At 39.6% G+C, this 20,436-nt stretch overlaps 1 protein-coding gene across 12 annotated transcripts in view; it reads left to right on the plus strand.

Annotated features, from left to right (window-relative positions):
* Positions 1–20,436, plus strand: part of ENDOV (endonuclease V) — a 94,758-nt gene that overhangs the window by 27,579 nt on the left and 46,743 nt on the right. For 7 of the 12 annotated variants that reach the window (XR_011974972.1, XM_072645251.1, XM_072645248.1 and 4 more), the window contains exons 6-7: positions 49–117; positions 735–863. Coding sequence is in view for 11 of the 12 variants with exons in the window: in XM_072645251.1 (XP_072501352.1) it covers positions 49–117; positions 735–863 (198 nt within the window). In the remaining variant the exon portion in view is untranslated. The remainder of the gene's footprint in view (positions 1–48; positions 118–734; positions 864–20,436) is intronic. The other 5 variants (XM_072645249.1, XM_072645252.1, XM_072645253.1 and 2 more) reach the window with 1 other exon arrangement.

Below are 20,436 nucleotides of genomic sequence, written 5' to 3' on the forward strand. Positions count from 1 at the left end.
ACTTCAACCAAGTAACTGTCCACAGAATTTCACATCCTTGTTTTCCAGATCCAGCAACTAAAGACGGGAGGAGATACCTTTCCTCTGTTGGCTGACTCAGGTACCATCTTGGGAATGGTGAGTCAATTGGGGTGCCTCCTCCTTACCCAAACTTCCTCTGAGATAATCTCTGAGATTGAAACCTCTTAAATCAAAGAGTCACATGGCCAAGTGGGGAAACTATAAAAGACAGACTGATGAAGGAAGCTTTGGACATTTTAGGAAATTCTTAGGAGAACTGGAAAGTCTTTTTTTTTTTTTAACTCTCTACTCCATGACCTCCATGAGCCTAATACCATTCCTGCATTTCCAGAAACGAGTCCTTCCCACAGAGTAATGTCTGTTTAAATCTACTAGAGGTGTTCATACATATTCTCTTTGTTTATATATTGTCATGAGGGTCCTCTGTACAATTGACCTCTTCCAAAACCACACAGATTGTCATAGAATCTTTGCTGAAGAAGACAGCTTAGGAGCTAGGAGCCAGCATGCCTCTACTGAGAGCCAGTTCTGTTATGCCCTCTCTCTACTCCATTTTCAGATCCTCTGGCTACTTGAATTGGTACCAAACCCCTTGATCTTTGTCATTGGTTATCCTTGCTAGGGAAGATGAAAGAAGGTATAGGCTGAGTCTTCATCTCAAAGAGAGCATCTGTTTTCTTTCCAGTAGCCCAATCTCTCCTTCCATTTCCCAGGCCTTGAAGAGCCACCACAAGAGCAGCAAGCCTCTGTATGTCTCTGTGGGTCACAAGATGAGTCTGGAGGCCGCAGTCCGCCTGACCCAAACCTGCTGCAGATACCGGATCCCAGAGCCCATTCGCCAGGTGAGCAGGAGCCAAGAAGAGGTGATGACTAAGGGAGAGATGGAAAGGCAGAAGATTCAGTGTTTATTTAGTGGAATTGAATTATTGAAGCCACAGAACAAGGCCAGCAAGTGGGTTCCCAGGACTAGGATGTGTGTGTGAGGGGGAAAAAATTACATTTCCTAAACTTACCATAGAGCTGGTAGCAGGACTGAGACAAGTACTATGTCTTTAAGTCTGGCCTTTGATTTCAAGATCTAGAGAGGGAGGTTCCAAGTCCTACTTGTGCCTCTACCCCCTCCATACAGTAAAAGAATGAATGAATGAGTGAATGAGAAAGCATTTATGAAGCACTTGCACTTTGCTAAGTCTGCTGGGGATAAAAATACAAAAGCAAAGACTATCATTGTCTTTGAGGAGCTTATATTATAGTGGAAGGATATGTAAGGCAATGGTGGTGGGGTATCCTGAAAGTTACCAGGATAGCGAATGGGATCATAAGAGAATAGACTGACAAATCCCTTTCAGAAACAAGGGCAGAACTGATTTCAAATTGTTAAATCAAGAAGCATTTATTACATCTCTCCTGTGTGCCAAACATGGGCAGTAGATAGCTCAGTGGATAGAGCGCAGGCCTGGAGCTAGGAAGTCTCATTTTTACGAGTTCAAATCTGGCCATAGACACTTACTAGCTTTGTGACCCTGGGCAAGTCACTTAACCCTGTTTACCTCACTTTCCTCATCTGTAAAAATGTGCTGAAGAAGGAAATGGGAAACCATTACAGTATCTTTACCAAGAAAACCTCAAATGGGGTCACAGAGAGTCAGACATGACTGAAATGACTGAAAAACAACAAAATAGGTCAAATACTGTGCTAAACCCTGGGGATACGGAGAAGGGCAAAAGGCAGTCTCTGTTCTCAGGGAGCTCACAGTCTAATGGGGGAAGCCACATGAACAACTATATACAGACACAATATGTACAGGAAAAATTGGAGGTCATCTCAGAGGTAAGGCACTAGCATTAAGAAGGATCAGAAAAGACTTCTTGCAGAGGGTGGGACTTTAGGTAGGACTTCCTTGCAGGAAGCTAGGAGGCCAAGATGAGGAGGGAGACAGTTCTAGGCATGGGGGACAGCCATTGAAAAGGTGTGGAGTCCAGAGCTGGAGTGTCATGTTTGATGAACAGAAAAAAGGTCGGTGTCTGAATCAGAGTACATGGAGGAGAGTAAGGTGTTGTTTGTCCTTCATTTTTGAAGAGGACCAGTGACATCGTGGGGTGATGACTTGTGCATAAATTGGGTTTAAGTGAGGCAGAGCTGCACAAAGTCATTGACTTCATGCTTTCTTGCAGAGTCACTGAAGTTCAGTGGCAGGACAAAAGTCAGGATGACTGGTGATGGCCAGGAAGAAGGTAGAGAAGGGCCAGGTTATGAGGAGCTTTAAAAGTTCAACAGTTTTACATTTGATCTCGGAGGTAATAGAAAGTCACTGGATTTTATTAAATAAGGGGGTGACATGGTTAGACCTGAACTTTAAGAAGACCAGTTTGACAGTTTAGTGGAAAATGAACTGGAGTCCAAGGCAGGCATGAGGTAATGAGGGCCTGCGCCAGGGTGGTGGCAGAGTCAGAGGAGAGAAAGGGGTATGTATGAGACATATCTTGAAGGTAGAAACCAAAGGACTTAGCAACTGATTAGGTATGGGGGAAGGGAATGAAGAGGATTGCACCTAGGTTGTGAGCCTGGGTGACTGGGAGGATGGTGGCCATGGTGGTTATGAAGGGGGGAAGGTTGGGTGAAGGAGAAGATGAATTCAGTTTTTAGATTTGTTGAGTTTAAAATATCTAGGAGACATCCAGCTTAAAGATGTCCAGTAGACGGAGCTTTGAAACTAGAGGCCAGGAGAGAAATTGGGGCTGGAGAAAATAGATCTAAGAATCATCATAGTTCCAGAACTGGAGAGGCAGAGGAAAGAGGTGGGAGAGGGGAACCAGACTAGTACCTGGGAAATGTCAAAGCAGCTGGTGAGGTGGTTGTGATAGTGATTGAGGAGTAGGGAGTGAAATGAAGCATGCCTGGGTCCTCCCTGGAATAGTGGCCTTTGATCCAGGTAGCAGCGGTGACTTACTGTCACTTCTGTTCTTGCCCAGTGTTCCTGTACCATTATACTACTCCTTTCCTTATTATACCAAAATATCAGGGAGCCCAGGACGGCCTCAACTCCTGTCCTTATGTCAGGGTGCTTCAACATATTTGGTGATGTTTCCTCATACCCTAAACCTTATCCATTCTCAAGTTTCTCCATCTGTTTAACTCCTATGATCTGTTCTTCTGTTGTACCACAGGAACAGTTACTCTGGATTTTGCCATAACTCAGAAAGAATTCCATAATCAAAAACTCTGAAATCTCTATTGTAGCCTCTGATCTTTCAGTCCTCCCTGTGCTTTACTCATGGTAAACCAATTCTTTGTCCTCACCATTATTTCCAATCCCTCTTTAATTCTTTAGTTAACTAATTCAACTTTTCAGTGTTCACCACTCTTGAATCCCATACTCCTTTGTTCTGTTGTTGCTCATGTCTTGCCAACATCCCTCCCCCCATTCAAATACAGTTTAGTAGAGCTGAAGGAGCCATACCAACGGCATCCACTATAGGTTTGTGTTAACTAATCTCAACTGGGACCTCAGTAAAGCCAGGCAGTCCTTTTGTTAAGCCTTAGTTGATTGTTGAACTCCCTGAAAAGGCTGTTCCAAAACTTCTCTTCTTTCTCCAAGCCCCCTACAATTCTCCCCTGCTTTTCAGCTGAGTACCTTCCCTTATAATTTACCTAGAAATGAGAGGCCATTTGACTTGCAATGCCTCCTGATCCCTCTTTTACATCTCAAAAGCATGTGACATCATCCCCTGTCCTCCTTTATTTCAGTCTCTGATGAAAAGGTGACTTTTCTCCCAGTAAACTGTAGATCCCACCACCTCTAATAGATTGCCCTATTGTCATTCCTCCATCCTCTTCTTCACTCTTTCTCTGCCTACTTGTTTGTTCTCTACAACTTATTCAGTCCTTTGCAATTTGGCTTCCAACAAAAGCATCACCATAGCACATTCCCAACTGTGGGTATGCCTCATTGTTTGACCCCACTATACACACACATCTAGGCACATATCATCTTGCTTCCAGGGGTGTAGAAATTCCTAGTCATTTCACTGACCTTCATTTGCTCTCAGTTTCCTATTGCTTAGAGACTGAGTGAGCCCCTAGATTAGTGTTTATTTGCTTATCATAATGATTTTCATGTGATTTATGTGTTGTTCATTTAAAAGCAAAATGCTCAGAAATCCCTTTAATCCCTATTCTTTTCTCTTGCTGATTCTCCCTAACTTCTAAATAATGCATGAAGACCCTGCCTGAAAAAAATCTGTTGACTGGATTCTGCCTAGATACATTCAGTCTAAGCTATAGCACAAGGCAATACCAACAGAAGTTAAGATCCTGATTTATTTCACCCTAATCTGGGAGCTCTATTCAACCTGTGGGCTTTTCCTTCCTGCAGGTGGCAGTACCAGCTCACTGCCAGGATCATCAGTGCCAGAACTGCTGTGAGCAGTGAATGAGGTGGGGAGCCAGAGATAGTGTGAGGAGCACTGGGTATTGGGCCTGAAAAAGTGAGCCAGGAGCTTAAGTCCAGTTACATGTTTTTACAAGCAGTTCAGACTACCTCCAATCCGTGAGGTATCCCAGACAAAATGGAGGAACTTAGGAATGAGAGTTCCAGGTTTGTAAACATCTCACAAAACCTACTTTGTCAACATCTTTCTGCATATAACCATATCCACCCTCATCTCCTTTCACTCACCTTTTCCTTCTTCCCGTGCAGTAAGTCATTATGCTCTTTACCTACAGACTTTCTGTTCTTTGCTATTCTATCATTCCCCTCCCCCTGTCCTCCACCCTACTCCCCTTTACTATTTTCCCCCTCCCCCTCCCATTTTGTACCCAATATTGAGTACTTTTGCCATTCCACCATTGCTTTTAGGAGTCTGAGCACAATGAGGTCATTGTTGCCTAAATTCTTGCTAGTATTAACTGCTACTTTAAGTTAGTTACACCTAACTCAAGGGATCTACTCTTCATGTTGTATGACCAGCCTAGGACCATAGGAAAGTATGGTCTAGAGTTTGGTTTCAGGGATTTTAGTTCCTCTTCTGCCAATGATTTGCTGTATAAAATTATGGCCCTTCTTTCTGAGGCTCAGGTTAACCATCCTTTGAAAGCATGATTCCTGCTTCCTTCAAGGTAGATTGAGATTCTGTAAAATGTTTTAAGTATCTTGTTTCCAGGGGAAAGGGAAACTCAGCTACTCATTAAGTAAGAGTCCATATGATTTCTGTTCTATTCTAGGAGCTTTAGAGTGGGAGGAAAAACATATAGGATACAGAGCCCTTGCCCTTGGGAGACTCCATCTCTTTGCAAGGTTAGAGTGTGATGACAAATTAATACTTAGGTCCTAACTTTTAACTTCTTTTGCTGTCAGCTCCATTCCATTTCATAAAAAATGTTAACATAACCAAGTTCTGCCTTCAAAAGGAGATAATCTCTGTAAAGTACAAAGGACCAAGATGGACTGTGTTTTATATTTTTCTTTTCTTCACTCTTAATATGCCTGCTCCAAGTGATGAAAGCTTAGAGGTTTTGGGATTTTGTTTTACAATATTTTATTTTTGTTAAGCAGGAAGGAAAGAGGGGGAAAAACCTTTAATTTTCTCTCCAACTTTCCATTGTCTCAATCTGACCTCTGTTGGCTATCTCCATCAAGTCTCAAAACAAATCTGGACTTCTCCATTCTTATTATCCCTCATTTCTAGCGTCATTATCCATACTGTGAGAAGGGAGAAGAATTAAAGACTACATCTGTCCTTGCCCTGCTTAATGGTCTCTGTCTTATAGAAGAGAGAGGTGTAATGGGAAATCCCTGTCCCTATAGTAAAATGGCTTGAATCTTGTAAAGATGCCTATCTGCCCCTTTTCCCTTCCTGTTTGAAAAAGTCTGAATAAGATCCAGTCTTCCATTCTCCCCTTCTGTATCCCTTTCCTCTCATCTCCATTTTTTCCCTCTCACCCTCTAAAAATAGAACTCATCTTAGGGGATTTACCACACTTCTGTTAGCTACCCTGCCAATTAGTCATTCAGTCCCTAAATTGTTCTAAGCACTATCTAAGCTTAGAATCTGATAGACTTATTTAGTAGAGTCTTTGGAGCTAAGACTAAGAAGTTGAGGAGAGAGGAAAGCACACATCTTTAAAGAGTTGACCTGAACCCTTTAGTCTCAGATTAGACCTGTCCTTACCTCTGCTCTCACCAAGGATTCTTCAGATCTGATGTAGAATGATTGAGAACCGTTTTTTGCTTTACCACAGTCACTCTGGACTAAGTAACACCTCTGGGGAGAGGTAAAGATTCTTTACGAACCTGACCTCCAAAACTTAATGAGGCTCTCCAGAGCCATACCTAGGAATTTTTGTATCTGAACCAATTTAATTGGATTAAATGAGACATGGCCACAGCAGAGAAAATAGAGGAAATGACCTATTCCAACAGTAAAATCCTTGTCATCACAGAATTGCAGGAGTATTGCTGTAGATATGGGGTCCTAGACATACCTGAATACCTAAGGGCACTAGCCAAAGGAGGACCAGAAAGCAAATTGCAGAGACACAGTCACCATGAGAAGGGAGTAGGCTTCCCCAGTACCTCCTGTGTCAGTATACTGGAGCAAAGCTTCATTCACCTGTGCTCAGCACAACTCTAAAACTAATCAGAGAGTTTACATTAGAGCGTGTGTTACTATCTAAGAAGCTACTGCTTGGAGTCAGGACAACTGGGACCAGATCCTAGCTCTTTTTAATGGCTAGCTGTATGATCTTGGACAAGTCATTTGACCTCTTGAATTCTAGGTGCTTTCTTATCTGTAAAATGAGGTTCTTCAAATGCTAATATTCTCTTAGGTTATTTTAGCTAATTTAAAATAAATAAAAGCAGAAAACCTCTTGGAAGGAAAATTTTTATTTTTGTATTTCACAGAATTGTAGAATTTTAGAGTTGGAAGGATTTGTGGCCTTCTGGTCTGTACCATACTTAAGAAATGGTCATTCAACCTCTGAATGAAAACTACTAGTGAGGGGGGACCCACCACCTGTTAAGTCAACCCATTCCACCTTTAGACAATCTTAATTGTTAAGAAATTTTTCTGGATATCATCTCTAAATTTGCCTCTTTGTAGCTCCTACCCATTGTTCCTTATTTTACCACAAGTCTAACATAAGTTGAATCTTTCTGCTGCATGTAACCTTAATACTTGAACACAGATGATATCTCCCTCAATTTTATCCTCTCCAACCTAAATATACACAACTCCTTCAGCTGATCCTTAAGTGACATGAGCACAAGGCCCTTCACCATCCTTGTCTTCCTCAGTACTCTCTCCCATTTATCATTGTGCATCTTAAACTATGTCACCAAGAATTTAACACAGTTATGTTCATTCTATGGAGGCCAGAGTACAGAGAAATTATCACCCTCCTCTTTCTGGAAATTGTACCTATCTTAATGAAGTGGAAGGTCATGTTAATTTTTTTGGCTGCCACATCACACTTTTAACAGTGTTGAGTCTGCAACCCATCAAAAACTCCAGAGCTTTTTTAGACAAACTGCTATCTAACCATGCCTTCCCCATCTGGTACTTGTGAATTTGATTTGTTGAACCAAAATGTAAGACATTTATTTTTATTGGATTTCAGATTATTAGATGCAGCCCAATGCTCTAGCTGACAAGGCCCTTTTGAATTCTGATTCTGCCTTTCACCTTTGCAACATCTGTACATTTAATGATTCTTCTAAGTCATTAAAAATGTTAAATAGTATAGGACCAAGCAAGTATCTCTGGTGCACTCTACTGGAGACCTGCCAGGTTGATGCTGAACAGCAAATCCAGCCATTCAACTGCTTCCAAACCCATCTAATTGTATTATTATCTTGTCAGTCAACATTTATTGTTCACTCTCAACCAATCAACAGTATTTATTAAGTACTTACTGTGTGCCAGGCACTGAGCATTCAAATACAAAGTACAAAGAATGAAGCAAAGTATCTGGCACACACAATAGGTACCTAATAAATGTTTATTCATTTATTAATTGATTGTTATACCTAAAAAATAATCATTTTGGTTGTCCCTTACTTTACTCACAAGCCTTGGCTCATTCTGAACTTTAGCACTTGCAATGCTTTTTACAGGACTGTTTCATACTTTTATGTTCAGCTTTTTTTTTTTATTAAATTTATTTATTTAACTTTTAACATTCATTTTCACAAAATTTTGGGTTACAAATTTTCTCCCCTTTTCTCCCCTCCCCCCTCCAAACACCAAGCATTCTAATTGCCCCTATGACCAATCTGCTCTCTCTTCTATCATCCCTCTCTGCCCTTATCTCCGTCTTCTCTTTTGTCCTGTAGGGCCAGATAGCTTTCTATACCCCTTTACCTGTATTTCTTATTTCCTAGTGGCAAGAACATTACTCGACAGTTGATCCTAACACTTTGAGTTCCAACTTCTTTACCTCCCTCCCTCTCCACCCCTTCCCTTTGGAAGGCAAGCAATTCAATATAGGCCAAATCTGTGTAGTTTTGCAAATGACTCCCATAATAGTTGTGTTGTATAAGACTAACTATATTTCCCTCCATCCTATCCTATCCCGCATTACTTCTATTCTCTTTTGATCCTATCCCTCCCCATGAGTGTCGACCTCAAATTGCACCCCCCTCCCCATGCCCTCCCTTCTATCATCCCCCCCCACCCTGCTTATCCCCTTATCCCCCACTTTCCTGTATTGTAAGATAGGTTTTCATACCAAAATGAGTGTGCATTTTATTCTTTCCTTTAGTGGAATGTGATGAGAGTAGACTTCATGTTTTTCTCTCACCTCCCCTCTTTATCCCTCCACTAATGAGTCTTTTGCTTGCCTCTTTTATGAGAGATAATTTGCCCCATTCCATTTCTCCCTTTCTCGTCCCAATATATTTCTCTCTCACTGCTTGATTTCATTTTTTTTTAAGATATGATCCCATCCTCTTCAATTCACTCTGTGCACTCTGTCTCTATGTGTGTGTGCGTGTGTGCATGTGTGTGTGTGTGTGTGTGTGTAATCCTACCCAGTACCCAGATACTGAAAAGTTTCAAGAGTTACCAATGTTGTCTTTCCATGTAGGAATGTAAACAGTTCAACTTTAGTAAGTCCCTTATGACTTCTCTTTGCTGTTCACCTTTTCCTGGTTCTCTTCATTCTTGTGTTTGAAAGTCAAATTTTCTTTTCAGCTCTGGTCTTTTCATCAAGAATGCTTGAAAATCCTCTATTTCATTGAAAGACCAATTTTTCCCCTGAAGTATTATACTCAGTTTTGCTGGGTAGGTGATTCTTGGTTTTAGTCCTAGTTCCTTTGACTTCTGGAATATCCTATTCCATGCCCTTCGATCCCTTAATGTAGAAGCTGCTAGATCTTGTGTTATCCTGATTGTATTTCCACAATACTTGAATTGTTTCTTTCTAGCTGCTTGCAATATTTTCTCCTTGACCTGGGAACTCTGGAATTTGGCCACAATGTTCCTAGGAGTTTCTCTTTTTGGATCTCTTTCAGGCGGTGTTCTGTGGATTCCTTGAATATTTATTTTGCCCTCTGGTTCTAGAATCTCAGGGCAGTTTTCCTTGATAATTTCATGAAAGATAATGTCTAGGCTCTTTTTTTGATCATGGCTTTCAGGTAGTCCCATAATTTTTAAATTGTCTCTCCTGGATCTATTTTCCAGGTCAGTTGTTTTTCCAATGAGATATTTCACATTATCTTCCATTTTTTCATTCTTTTGGTTTTGTTTTGTGATTTCTTGCTTTCTCATAAAGTCATTAGCCTCCATCTGTGCCATTCTAATTTTGAAAGAACTATTTTCTTCAGTGAGCTTTTGAATCTCCTTTTCCATTTGGCTAATTCTGCTTTTGAAAGCATTCTTCTCCTCATTGGCTTCTTGAACCTCTTTTGCCAGTTGAGTTAGCCTATTTTTCAAGGTGTTATTTTCTTCAACATTTTTTTGGGTCTCCTTTAGCAGGGTGCTAACCTGTTGTTCATGCTTTGACTTCATGTCTCTCATTTCTCTTCCCAGCTTTTCCTCCACCTCTCTAACTTGATTTTCAAAATTCTTTTTGAGCTCTTCCATGGCCTGAGCCCATTGGGTGGGCTTGGACACAGAAGCCTTGCCTTCTGTGTCTTTGCCTGATGGTAAGCATTGTTCTTCCTCATCAGAAAGGCAGGGAGGAAATGCCTGTTCACCTAGAAAGTAACCTTCTATAGTCTTATTTCTTTTCCCTTTTCTGGGCATTTTCCCAGCCAGTGACTTGACCTCTGAATATTCTCCTCACACCCACCTCGCCTCCTGATCCTCCCAGCCAGCATTTGGGGTCTGAGATTCAAATGCTGCTTCCAGCCTCAGGGCTTTTGGCAGGTGCAGGGCTGCTATTCAGTGTGAGATTAAGTTCAGGTGCTCAGGTTGGGGCAGGGCCACCTCTCAGGCTCAGTTCTCTCAGGGGGTTTATGCACAGACCTTCAACAATGGATCCAGGCTCCTGCCCGCCCGGGGAGCCCCAGTCTGCCGACCCGCCAAAGAGACTCTCTCACCGACCCCCGTCACCTGTGGGTGGAGGGACTTGTGCGGCCACTGGAGATCCCGTCCCTGAAGCCTGCTCGGATCTGTTCCTCTCAGTGCCGCGGCTGCAGCAGGTCTGGGCTGGGCTGGGCTCCGCGTCTGCAGCGTGACGGACCTTTTGCGAGAGGTTTGCAGGTCCCTCTGGAACAGAAATCTCCTTAGCTCCACTGTTCTGTGGCCTCACTGCTCCAGAATTCGCCGTGAGTTACTTGATACCGCTGTTGTATGGGTTATGGGTTCGGAGCTATGTGTATTTGCGTCTTTCTACTCTGCCATCTTGGCTCCCGGCCCTATATTCAGCTTTTGTTGTATACCCTTTCTTCTATCTTTTTTATACATCTTTTTAAAAATCTAAGTTGCTGGTTATACATCTACATTAATCTCTTCAATTCCTACTTTTTTGGCTGTGTGAGTTGAGAGAAAGGGACATGTACAAGAGATGTTATCCAGGTAGAAACAATAAGCTTTGGCAAGAGAGGGGATATGTGGGGTTAGTGAGAGTAAGTAATCGAGGAAGACATGAAGGTCCAGAGCCTGGGAGACTGGGAGGATGTTGAGTAGATCTGGGAATTATCCTCATAGAATCTCATCACCAAGTGAGAGAAAAAAGAGGAGAGGAGAATAAGTGTACTTATTGAACGCAGTAAAATGGCTTTCTCAAGGAGTTTGGCTGAGAATGAGACATGAGATCTAGGACCTTAGCTGGTGGGGATGGTCAGATCAATTTTTAGCAGGGTTTTGAGGATGGCAGTGACATGAGTATGTCCCTAGGCAGCAGGGAAGGAGCCAGTAGTAGGGAGAAATTGAAGATGAGAGAGAATTACAATAGGGGCAGTTTGCTGGAGAAGACATGAGGGGATGGAATCAATTATGTATGTAGAGGGGTTTTGCCTTGGCAAGGAGGAGGGCCATCTCTTCATTTGAGATAGAGAGGGAAAGATGAGGAGGGGAGAAATTGCTCTCTATGAACAACCGAAATTTATGAATGGCCTCCATTTTTTAAATGAAGTATTTGTTGAGGTTCTTATCAGTGAGGATGGGTGAGAGGAAGTGTTGTGTGGGAGGCTCAAAGAGAGGTATGAAAAGGTTTGGAATAGCTGCTGTGGAAAGTGAGACATGACATCTGTTAGAAAGGAGTAGAAAGCCTCTTTCGCTGCAGTGCGGATCCAGTTGAAATTAGATGCTTTAAATTGGTAGTGGACCCAGTTAGCATAGTTCATGATTTTCTCCAGCTCTATTCAGCAGTATGTGAATAGTAGTAAGGGGAATAATCCAGAGTTGGAGTTAGACAAGATATAACCAGTGGCAAATAGGACTTATAAGCAGATAAGATTTAAGAGTAGAGGGTAGTGTAGAATTGAACTGGCTTCACTAAAGGGGTCGAGATGGAGAAGGGAGAGGATAGTGTGGCCAGTGTAGAGTTAAGGCCTGGGAAAGAATGAAGGGGTAGAAGTACTGGAGATCACTGGGTTAGAGTTGGTAAGGCATGGGAAAAGATGGAATGAGAAGGTTATGATCAGATGGAGGAATTTCAAAATTCATATATTTCAGAGTAGAACCTTTGTGAGTGGTACAGCAAGATCAAGGGGTATATGTGAAGCCACCTAATAGCCCTGGAGGGCAACCGTGAAGTGAACTTATTTAGTAAGGAAAGACATACTGTGGATTTTGTGGATAATGACCCCCAGGATCCTCTAGATTGTCTGATAAATTTGTGTGAACCTCAAAGGAGGAGTGGTTGCATAGTGATAGAGAAACAAGAAATATTCCTTCCTGTATCTCATTCTATCTTTTGCAAAAGAGTAGTATGAAATATTTTATCAAATGCTTTACTAACGTTTAAGTGAACTATATCTAAAACATTTCCTTGATCTGTCAATGTAGTAACCTTGTCAAAAAAAAGGAAACAAAGATTAACCTAGCATAAATTGTTTATGGTAAAGCCAAGAACACCATTTCTTCTCTAGATATCAAAAAAATTTCCTTAATAATGCAAGCTACAATTAAGGTAGACTGAGGCTCTAAGTTCTGAACACAGTCCATTTATTAGTTAAGTGCAAATTTGCCAATAAATAGAATCTTGGCTTCCCCAGCAAAGTTAAGACCCTGAGGTGGGGAAGGGCTGCCTTTTTTAGTTTTCAGAGAAAGGCAGAACAAAGAGCAGGACCCTGTAGATGGGGAACAAGTTATAATTGGTGAAAACTGAAAATTAGGGGTTAGTAATAACCCCCTCTTTTCCTCCTGAGACTGAGAAATGTTCGTTGTTTGAGTCCACCTGCAAGGCTAGAGATAGCAGACCAGACTTCTTTGGATTAACAAGTCAGACATGCTTCTGGGGTAACAGATTTCTTTGACACAAGCGTAGAACAGCGATTAAAAAGGACTGGATTCCCAAACAGGACTCATTACAGGACAGCTGAATTTCTAAACTAAGTTCAGAGACAAAGAATAATGATTTAGGCAGTTACAGGACAGTAGGATCAATTAAAAAATACACAGACTCATTCTGATTATTTTAGTAATCTCTTCTAAAATTTTCTCAGGAACCAAAGTCAGTTTACTGGAGTATAACTTTCAGAATCTTTTCTTCACTTTTAGGGCAATTGGGATAACCTTTGCCCTTCTCCAGTTTGTTGTACCTTTTATGCTTTTTCAAAATTGTATTGGCTGGGTCTCAGCGCTAACCCACCAGCTCTTTCAGAACCCAGGCATGTTTGCATCATGTGACTTGAATCAAGGGCAGTTGTTCTTTCAGGTATTTTCTTCCTATCTCCTTATTATCTTCAGTTTTAGTTCTCATTTTTGTCTTTTCATTTCCAATACAAAGCTCATTTTCCAAATCTAGAAGCAAAACAATAACTGAGCAGTTTTTCTTTCTCTCTGCTGTCAGTTATTTTTGTCCCATTTACCTCAAGCAAGAGTACTTTGCCTTCTTTAATCCTTCTCTTTCTCCACATATTATATCTATATGTTAATGTTAATGTATAATGTTAAACCATTAGATTAATTGACTAAACTAATTAATATATTAGATCCTGAACTCCTTGATGGCAGGGACTCTTTTGCCTCTTTTTTATTTCCCTAGCACTTAGCACACACAATAGGTAGCTAATAAATGTTTATTCATTTATTAATTGATTGTTATACCTAAAAAATAATCATTTTGGTTGTCCCTTACTTTACTCACAAGCCTTGGCTCATTCTGAACTTTAGCACTTGCAATACTTTTACAGGACTGTTTCATACTTTTATATTCAGCTTTTGTTGTATACCCTTCCTTCTATCTTTTTTATACATTTTTTAAAAAATCTAAGTTGCTGGTTGTGCATCCACATTAATCTCTTCAATTCCTACTTTTCCTCCTCACTTAAACAGTTTTCCTTTGATCTTTAAAACATCATTCATAAGAGTTTCCCATCTCTGCTGGCCTAACTTTCCAAATGGTATTTAAGTTCATGGAATCCTTCGTGTCCTTCCTCTGAAAAGTGCGAAGTCTGATATCTCCAAATCTAGGGTACATGTCAGACTATACTCAAATTTTTTCTTCTCTAATACAAACTGTAGGAGAGAGTGGCCACCCTATCCTCTTTTCCCTCAAATGTCTTATCATTTCTACCTTAGCAATTATTTATTCTCCATTAGTGAAAATAAAGTTCAGGTATCAAGATAATAATATCACTATTATATCATCATGTCTCTCAGGCTTATGATCCATTTCCTGAACTCTTAATCTGTTCCTTTGTTCTATCCAGGCAAATATGTGACAAGAACAAAATCATTTCTGGTTTTGTTTTTTTTTTATTTCTTCACTCATATGCTTCTACTTCTGGTTCCTAGATGTACTCACTGTATATTAAGAAGCTGAAGTTCTGAATATAGTATTATCCCCCGCACCTGTTGCTCCTTTAATTTTACCTGTTTCTTTTGAATAAAGCATACTCCTCTAGAGTCACATTCCAGTAATGTTTTTCACTTCACTAAGTCTCAGTAATTCCTGTGAAATGAAATTTGTTTCCTTGTTTTGGGGCTTTTATTTCGTCTTGTTTGTTGTCTAACCTTTGAGAATTCTTATATAAATACTTGAGACCATAGCTTTTGACTATTGTTTCCTTTCTCATATTCTATTTCCTGTGAACTTCTGGTTGTCTCGTTTCCATTTTTCATCCTTTGTTATATCTACTCTGTATGGTGTTCTGGAGTAATCTTCTCCTTCACTTATCCCTCATATTTTAAAGCTCTTGTGATTAGATGGACAGAACCACAGACCACAGCATTCCTGCTAGCCCTTGTGATGTGCCCTCCGTTCCTGGCCTGAAGTCTGTCCCTCCTGTAGTATGTCATGCCCAGAAATCCAACTCCCTTCTCAGCCACCTTCATCGTGGTGAAGCTCACTTCTCACGTTGATTTTTCTCTTCTACTTCACTTGTTTTCAGTGGGCAACAATGAGCAAAACACAGCCTGCTCCCTAAGACTTCATCATCTTTGGTAATAATTCCTTAATTCCTTATGGCACTGTCATCTGTGCCCACATGAATCACCCTAAGGAGAGCGTAGTCACTTATTTTGACAGGACTTTGGAGGTTCTATGCTATGTCTTGGAGACTTTTCTCTGTTGTTCATCAGGTTGACAAAGAGCTGCCTGATAAAAGGGTTTCTGACTATTACTACACTTCTTTTAAACCTCACTGGATGATTTCTTACCTGGTGTTTCTGTGGCTCTATTTTTGTTATTCTTTGAAAGACAGATGGTGACTGTTCCCTTAAAACTTACACTCCCTCCTCTTTAGGAATATCCTCACATTTGTTTTTCAGTTCAGAGTGTACAGTTGTCTTTTTCTTTCCCTTCCTCCTCTGTATGACATTCTTCTACTCCCTACCCTTTTGACTACAGTAATTTCCCTTTTGCCAATTAAGAGTCCTCTCCCACCCCCATTGAAACTCTGCTTCAAGTTTTTTTCAGGAGCACTTCACTATTCCTGATAACTTGGAATATAGAGGGCCTTCCTCAAATCCTTCCCCTATTCTGCTGGAAAAGAAACCAGCCTACCCTGGCTTGGCTGTAACAAAAATATAAGCATCTTATACTCAAGCAAGTCATAGAAAAATTGCTCTTGATATTGAGATTCTCAGCCTTATTTTTTGAACCACTTGTGGTTAATTACACTTTATCCCCTAAGCACTTCCTTAATATTTTTCAAACCTTTTATCACATCTTAACAGCTTGAAAGCTGTATCCAACTTTCTTTTGTTGGTCTCAACAAGAACTTTTAATTACAACGTATTTCTTTTCCCTCTTCTCACTCACCTTTTATGTGTTTCAACCATTTGGTTTACCTACCACTTTCACCAATTTGTTTTACTTAACTTCCTTGCCTTGCCTTGACAATCACCTTCTCTTTTTCCTTCTCTTTGAGTGCTTCTCATCAGGTCCTTACTTCTTAATCTTCTTCTTTACTTGGATTGAAACTTTCTTCTCCTTAAGTTCAACTTCAGTTCTTTAATTTATGTCTTCAAGTTTTCCCAAATTACTCCTTTTCCAAATTCAGACTTTGATCTTCAGAAATCTAGATTTTAAAAAATATCTTTATCATTCACTTCTTATTTAACTTAAGTTCTTGTATCTCTAGTTCTGTCACAGAAGTCAGAAGTAAAATCTAGACTTGGATAATTGTTTTTCAATTTTTCCTCATATTCCCAAATTTCTCTTCCCCAGGCTCAATCATTGGCCTTCTCAACAAGTTCAGACCCCTCCAGATTTACCTTTGCAATTTTATTCTCATTATTTGGCTCAGATATTTTCTCTCTCCCCAAAACTTTCTCAAGCAGAGGCCAGAAGTAGAATTTCTACATAAATATATATTTCTCACTATGCTTTTAGGTCTAGAAAACTAGTCCATTTGACCAATTTCTGTGAATGTTTAAATTGGGAGTTTATTTCAGTTGGATAGGCCAGAGACCAAATCATGTGTCTTAAACATAAGATAAAACATAATTATATAATTACATACTTATATAAAGCAAAATTCTGTAGTGTGACTAGTGTTCTTATTCAATGTAATATGAAGGAAAAGTTGACCAGTAAGTACTTCCTGTGTGCTAAGCACTGGGAGACATATACAAAGCTTCAACTGACAAGTTATTCTCTGGAGTTTACAATTTGAAATGAGAGCAGACTCCAGTGTGTGATATCATATGGTGTTATGTGATAAGTGCCTAAGAAAGGTGTGAAGCACCTTGTGAGATCCAGAGATGAAGATTTTGACAGTGGGGAACAGGAAAGACTTCATGAAAAGGTTGGCATTTAAGTTGGTCTTTAAAATTTTTTTTCCATTTTCTTCTCTCAGACCTTACTTGCTACAGCTCTCCTCAGCTTCTAGAGTCCACATACATTTGCTTTAAAATTATTTTTAAAAAATTATTATTTATTTTTAACTTTCTTTTAAATTCTTTTCTGCCCCTCCCCCACTGAGAAAGCAAGCAAAATGATGTCAATTTTACATGTGAAATCATGCAAAAAATTTCCATGTTAGCCATATTGCTAAAAAAAAGACAGCCAGAAAAGTATACTTCAGTTCACTCTCAGAGTTCATCATTTCTCTCTTGGGAAGTGGATATCATTTTTTTGTAATGAGTCTTTTGGAATTATCTTGGATCATTGTATGAATCAGAATAGCCAAGTCTTTCGCAGTTGGTTATCATTACAATATTGAGGTTACTGTACATAATAATCTTCCCCTTCTCTTAATTTCACTTTGCACCATTTCATAAAGGTCTTGCCATGTTTTTTTTCTGGAACCACTTCCCCCCCAGTCAGTTTTTTTATAGGACAATAGTACTCTATCACAATCATATGCCATAACTTGTTCACTTGTTCTCCAAGTATCCAATTCTTTGTCATCACAAAAAGAGCTGCTGCAGATATTTTTGTACACATGTATATCCTTTACCTTCTTCTCTGCTGTCTTTGGGGTACAGACGTAGTAGTGGTATTGTTGGGTCAAAGAATATGCACAGTTTTACAGCCCTTTGAGCACAGTTCCAAATTGTTCTCCAGAATGGTTGAATGGTTGAACCAGTTCACAACTCCATCAGTAGTTTGTTAGTGTATCTGTTTTCTCTTATCCTCTTCAACATTTGTCATTTCTGATAGATGTGAAATGGTACTTTAGAGTTGGTTTTCTCTACTTGAATTTCTCTAATCAACAGTGATTTAGAGCATTTTTTCATATGGTTATAGATAGCTTTGATTTCTTCTGAAAACTGCCTGTTCATATCCTTTGACCATTTATCAATTGTGAAATAGCTCTTATTTTTATAAATTTGAATCAGTTCTATACTCAGCATATATTTGAGAAATGAGGTCTTTATCAGAGAAATTTCCTATAAACATTTTTGATATTACTTCATTGTCTGTGGTATCATTTGGCATAGTTTCCCTGATTATTTCTTTTAATTGGGTCTGTTTTTGCTTTTGCTTTGTCTGCTAGCACAATTGCTACCCCTGCCTTTCTTTACTTCAGTTGAAGCATATTAGATTCAGCTCCAGTCTTTTATTTTAACTCTGTGTGTGTATTTCTGTTTGAAGTGTATCTCTTATATAAAATATATTGATGGATTCTGGTTTCTAATCCATTCGGCTATCTGCTTCTCTTTTATGGGTTAGCTCATCCAATTCACATTCACAGTTATGATTACTAACTGTAATCCTTCCATCCTGTTCTTTTTTCTTCCTGTCTCTCTTTTTATCCTGTCCTTCCTCAAAATTCTGTTTTGTTTCTACCCACTGCCACCCTTAATCCTTAGCTTTTCCCCTAACCTCTCCTTTTCTCTTATTCCCCTCCTCTCCTTTTTTCTTATCCCCTTCCTTTCCTGTTTCTCCATTTGGGTAAAGTAGATTTCTGTGCCCAGCTGAGTGTGTGTATATATTCTTCCCTATTTCAACGATTCTGAAGAGTGAAGTTCAAGCATTGCTTGTCGCTTCCCACCCCCATTTTCCCTTTCACTATAAAAGCTTTTCTTTGTGCACTTCTTTTATGTGAGAATATTTTCCCTATTCTACCTCTCCCTTCTCTCTTTTCCCAGTGCATACTTCTTTCTCACTTCCTAATTTTTAGATCATTCCAACATAATCCACTTAGACTAATGTCTTGTGTCTATGTAGGTTCCTTCTAACTGTCCTTATAACAATAAAATTATTAGGAATTACCTAATTGTCTTCCAATATAGGAATGTAAACAGTTTAACTCTATTGAGTCCTTTATAATTACTCTTTTATGTTTACCTTTTTATTCTTCTCTTGAATCGTGTGTTTGGGTATCAGATTTTCTATTCAGCTCTGATCTTTTCATTATAAATGCTTCTAAGTCCTCTCTTTCATCAGATGTCCATTTTCCTCCCTAAAGATTAGTCAGTTTTGTTGGCTTTGTTATTTTTGGTTATATTTCTAGCTCTCCACTCCTTTAAAATGGATGCTGCCAAATCTTGTATGATTCTGACTATGGCTCCATGATATTTGAATTGTTTCTTTTTGACTGCTTGCAATATTTTTTTCCTTGACCTGGGAGCTCTGGAATTTGGCTAGAATATTCCTGCAAGTTTTCATTTTGGGATCTCTTTCAGAAGATGATCAGTACATTCTTTCAATTTCTATTTTACTCTTTTGGCTCTAAGATATTTGGGCAGTTTTCCTTTATATTTTTTTGGAATATGATGTATAGGCTTCTTTTTGATCATGACTTTTAGGGAGTCCAATAATCCTTAAATAAATTGTCCTCAATATATTTTCTGCATCAGTTGTTTTTCCAGTGAGATATTTCACATTTTCTTCTGTTTAAAAAAAAGGTAGCTTTTTTTTTTTTTACTTTGCTTGATTATTTCTTGATGTCTTCTGAAGTCATTAGCCTCCACTTGCCTAGTTCTAATTTCTAAGGAATTATTTTCTTCGTTGAACTTTTGTTTCTTTTTTCCACTTGGCCTGTTATGCTTTATAAAGAGTTCTTTTCCTCAATGAAATTTTGTGCCTCTCTTACTGTTAGGCTAATTCAGTTTTATAAAGTGTTATTTTCTTCAGGGTGTGTATGTGTGTGTGTGTGTGTGTGTGTGTACATATGTGTACATGCATACATGTGCTTCTTTTATCAAGCTGCTAATTCTCTTTCTATCATTTTCTTGCATCATTCTCATTTCTTTTCCCATTTTCCCCTACAACTCTTACCTCTTTTTTTAACTCTTCTAGGAATTCTTGTTGGGCTTGGGTCCAGTTAGCATTTTTCTTTGAGGTTTTGGTTGTAGCTGTTTTCACATAGTTGCCTTCTTCTGAGTTTTGTGTCTTGGTCTTCCCTGCCACTGTAGTAGCTTTTAATGGTCAACTTTTTTTGTTGTTGTTTGCTTATTTTATAGCCTTTTTCTCGACTTTGAATTTTATATTAAAGTTGGACTCTGCCCACTTGGGGTTGAGGAGGCACTGTCCCAAGCTTTAAGCTTTTTTGTGATGCTGTTTTCAGAGCTAGTTCTGTGGATCTGCAAGTTTTTTGTGCTTACAAGGTGGTGTGATCTGAGGAAAGGTGTAATCACTGCTCTCCTGGTCTACTCTGGTCTTTACCCAGGAAGGGCCCCTGATCCCCTGCAGCCAAAAATGCTAGCAATCATCTTGGCCCTGGAACTTTGACCAGGTCCCCTGCTCTTCTGCAACCACTACTGCTTCTCTCTGCCCTGTGACTGTGACTCTCCTACTCCCTTGTAACCAAACACAAGTGCTCCTCTCTGTACTCAAACCAACACCCAGAACTATGTATGGGCAATAGAATTCCCAATCGGTACCAGCTGTACCCAGGGCAAGCAAAG

This window comes from Notamacropus eugenii, chromosome 2 (assembly GCF_028372415.1).
Source record: "Notamacropus eugenii isolate mMacEug1 chromosome 2, mMacEug1.pri_v2, whole genome shotgun sequence".
NCBI lineage: Eukaryota > Metazoa > Chordata > Mammalia > Diprotodontia > Macropodidae > Notamacropus > Notamacropus eugenii.